Raw genomic sequence first — 3300 nt, 5'->3', positions numbered from 1 at the left:
ATCCCCTAATGGCTCTGCTCCATTCCCACCTTCACCACGGAGCCTTAAAGGGGCCTCCAGGTTTTGGGTGACTTGGTGAGAACAGCATTCCTCTCCCCACCCCACCCCGTGCCTCCCAAGATGGATGGAACCACCCTAGCAATGCCACACTGGCACCAGGAAAGGAACCTGGGAAGCCGGCACAACTATGAGAGTCCATGCCTCCAGCTCAAGCCCGGAGGGACACCCGGCATGATGGCGCAGAGCAAGCTGGGGGGCAGCGCAGAGTGGCAGAGTTCCAACCCCTGCCTCCTGGCAGCACAGGAGTACAGAGTCATCTGGGAGAGAGCTGTTTCTTAGCAGACCTCTGGTGGAAGGGCCCCACTCACCTCTTCCAGACCCTAGGACAGGGTTATCGGAGAGAAAGAGCGCAAGCTGAACCCAGACAGAACCTGAGCTGGAGCCTCCTGAGAAAGGAACAACTATGCCAAAAATTTTTATTAAACTCACGTGTGCACACGTGTACACACGCATACAGGTGTGCACACTCAGGCCTGGGGCACCACCCCATAGAGCTGATGGGGGAGTAACTTCTGCTTTTCATTACAACTGTAGATCCACCGGGGCCGGACGAATGCCAGGGAAGGGTTGTCCATCAGGGCCTGGGGGAGAGGGGTCCACACGGGATAGAGTATCACAGGACAGAGGCAACTCGAAAGTGGGCTTGGGTTCTCCATCTCTGCCCCCGCCCCAACCCAGGGCTCACCTCCTCAAAGACGGGGTCCCACTCCTGGGCTGTGATAACGAACTGGACACGCTCGCTCATGTAGTCCTCAAGCTCACTGGTGGGAGAGAGGAGGTTGTGGGGAGGGCTGTGAGCGGCCTGCCCACACTCTCAGGAGTGTTGCACTGTCTGCTAAAGCACCGTCTTTCCCTTGTCTCTCTTGCTGAGATGCTGAGATCTGTATTAAAAGTATCTTTAATAGCCCCACCTCTGCTTGAGGAGGACACCATGACACAGTGGCCTTCAACACAGACCTAGATGTTCTCCACTGCAGTGGGCACTGTCTTATCTCTGCTTTTTCTTTCTCTTTTCTTCCTGCTTTTTTTTTTTCTTTTTTTGGAGTCTGGCATATACCTCTGCTCCCTGAAGCTGCCGGTCCCTCACACAGCAGCCCTGACAAGTCACACCAGCAATGCCCACGGTGCTAACCCTCTCTCTCAGAAGGTGTGGACGAAGAACAGCCCTCCAGGGCCACGAGGCACAGTGGACAGGGCTGGCACCTGGCCTCTGCAGCCTATGTCATCATCCTACAACCCACACCCTCTAGTCAAGTTGCTAGCTTGACCGTGGACCCACCACCAATCCACAACTGACCCATTGAAAGCGGTCACATATCGGATGAGCTTCCTCCTCTCGTCCCCAGGGAACTCCCCATAAAGGAAGAAGTGCTTGCCTTGGAAGAAGTCTGTGGGAGAGATGAGAAAAGGAAACATGAGGCCTCAAATCCCAGGACCTGACCAGGACCGTTGAGTACTTGGGAGCAAAGAGGAAGGTGGAGGTGCCCAGTCGAGGATGAGGTGCTCATGAGTGGGAACCAAGACTAGGAAATTCTCGTCTAGCCCCAAGCAAGCCAGCAGAGGCTCCTGCGTGCCTTTGCCTGGTGCTAAGCAGAAGACGAGACACACAGCCACAGTGTCCTTACAGTTAGGCCACAGCCACCCGGAGGCAGCCACACTTCACTTCAGCTGTTTCTCTGGCTTCTGAGCTGGTTTCCCTCCCATCTTCACGTGACTTCCCAGGTCACTGACTCACTGTCCTCATTCTGGGAGTTTGGGGGTTCAAAGTACTTTCCTGCCACCGCCCACAACCCAGGAACTGGCCCTTACAGTGACTCAATCTCCCCTTTTCTTCTCTCTTGCCCTCCTACCGCCCCTTCCTTCCTTCCTTCCTTCCTTCCTTCCTTCCTTCCTTCCTTCCTTCCTTCCTTCCTTCCTTCCTTCCTTCCTTCCTTCCTTCCTTCCTTCCTTCCTTCCTTCCTTCCTTCCTTCCTTCCTTCCTTCCTTCCTTATGTATATAGTGTTCTGCATGCCTGTATGCCAGAAGAGGGCACCAGATCTCATTATAGGTACCTGGAAGACACCATATGGTTGCTGGGAATTGAACTCATTACTCTGAAAGAATATCTAGTGTTCTTAACCTTTGAGCCATCTCTCCAGCCCCCCCCCCCTTCCTTTTTCAAAGGTCTTAGTAGTCCAGGTTGGCCTGGGTCTCCTGATTGCTGGCATTCAGGCATATGCCACCATACCCGGCTCTCCTATTCTTGACCCCGGGAGGGTCAGACACCCTTCCACACCCTGCAGTTTTCCCTGTCTTCTGGCTCTATTATCTTCAAAGCTCTCCAGCAGGGTGTGGTAGCACATATGTGATCTAAGAACTTGGGAGGCTGAGGCAGAAGGAGAGCTGCAAGTGTGAGACTAACCGGGGCTACCTGAGACTGTCTCAAAAACAAAACAGAGACACAGATAGACAGAGACACACAGACACACAGCATTGGCTTAACATTGCCAGCAATGAGTGTTAAACAATGTGCCCAGCTCTCGGACATCATGAGCAGCAGGACAGTTAGGAGAGCCGAGTTTGGTGGCAGGCTGGGGAGTCTTGAGGTTGCTCACACCGGGAGGGTCACCACACAGTAAGGTCACACTGGTGAGAGCAGGAAGCTGTCGGCAGTAGCAGGTGATGAGGGAGCCACTGGAAGGGGAGCACTAAGGCAGGGAGTCAGGGAGCAGGTGGGGCAGGACACAGCAGTGACACACAGGGTGTGGGAGAAGTCAGAGATCACCAACCTGGCAGCTCTGGTATTGGCAGGTCAGCCTCGGTGTCTGTATTCTCGTCTGTGGAGCCAGCATACGGGTCCTCGCCGTTCTCCCCTGGAGCTGGGGGCTTCTGCTCCCTCTGCTTGGCCACCCTGGAAGGTCAAGGATTGTGAAGGGTGAGCACTCAGGGAGCAGACACCTACACCCAAAGCTAGGCCGCACCTACCCAACCCAGCCTACCTCCTCAGCTCATCCTCCGTGTCCCCGGAATCTTCCGCCCCATTGTCCTGTCCTTCTGCCAGTAGCAACTCAGTCAACAAGCTTGTTCTCTAGGAAGTCTGCTAACAGCCTCGGGAGGGCACCCGAGAACACAGCCTCAGCTGCCTTCTCCTTCACCCCATTCATCTGGGTACAGCCCTTCCCCCTCAGACCCAGAAATCTAGACCCAAGCCCTTCTCCCCCAGACCCAGGAGTTCAGCCCCACCCCTCCTCTCTCAGACC

At 55.0% G+C, this 3300-nt stretch overlaps 1 protein-coding gene across 4 annotated transcripts in view; it reads right to left on the bottom strand.

Annotated features, from left to right (window-relative positions):
- Positions 1–451: 451 nt before the first annotated feature.
- Xrcc1 (X-ray repair cross complementing 1) overlaps positions 452–3300 on the bottom strand; it is a 21618-nt gene continuing 18769 nt past the window's right edge. For 3 of the 4 annotated variants that reach the window (XM_026786516.1, XM_026786517.1, XM_005361111.3), the window contains 5 exons: positions 3040–3094; positions 2830–2951; positions 1358–1448; positions 746–821; positions 452–641 (listed from right to left, as the gene is read on the bottom strand). In XM_026786516.1, coding sequence (XP_026642317.1) covers positions 528–641; positions 746–821; positions 1358–1448; positions 2830–2951; positions 3040–3094 — 458 coding nt within the window. In that variant the 3' untranslated portion in view covers positions 452–527. The remainder of the gene's footprint in view (positions 642–745; positions 822–1357; positions 1449–2829; positions 2952–3039; positions 3095–3300) is intronic. The other variant, XM_026786518.1, reaches the window with a different exon arrangement.

Source organism: Microtus ochrogaster, linkage group LG4 (assembly GCF_000317375.1).
Source record: "Microtus ochrogaster isolate Prairie Vole_2 linkage group LG4, MicOch1.0, whole genome shotgun sequence".
Lineage (NCBI taxonomy): Eukaryota > Metazoa > Chordata > Mammalia > Rodentia > Cricetidae > Microtus > Microtus ochrogaster.
Note: the sequence above shows the minus strand (reverse complement) of the source record. Positions and strands in the feature narration are given on the sequence as shown.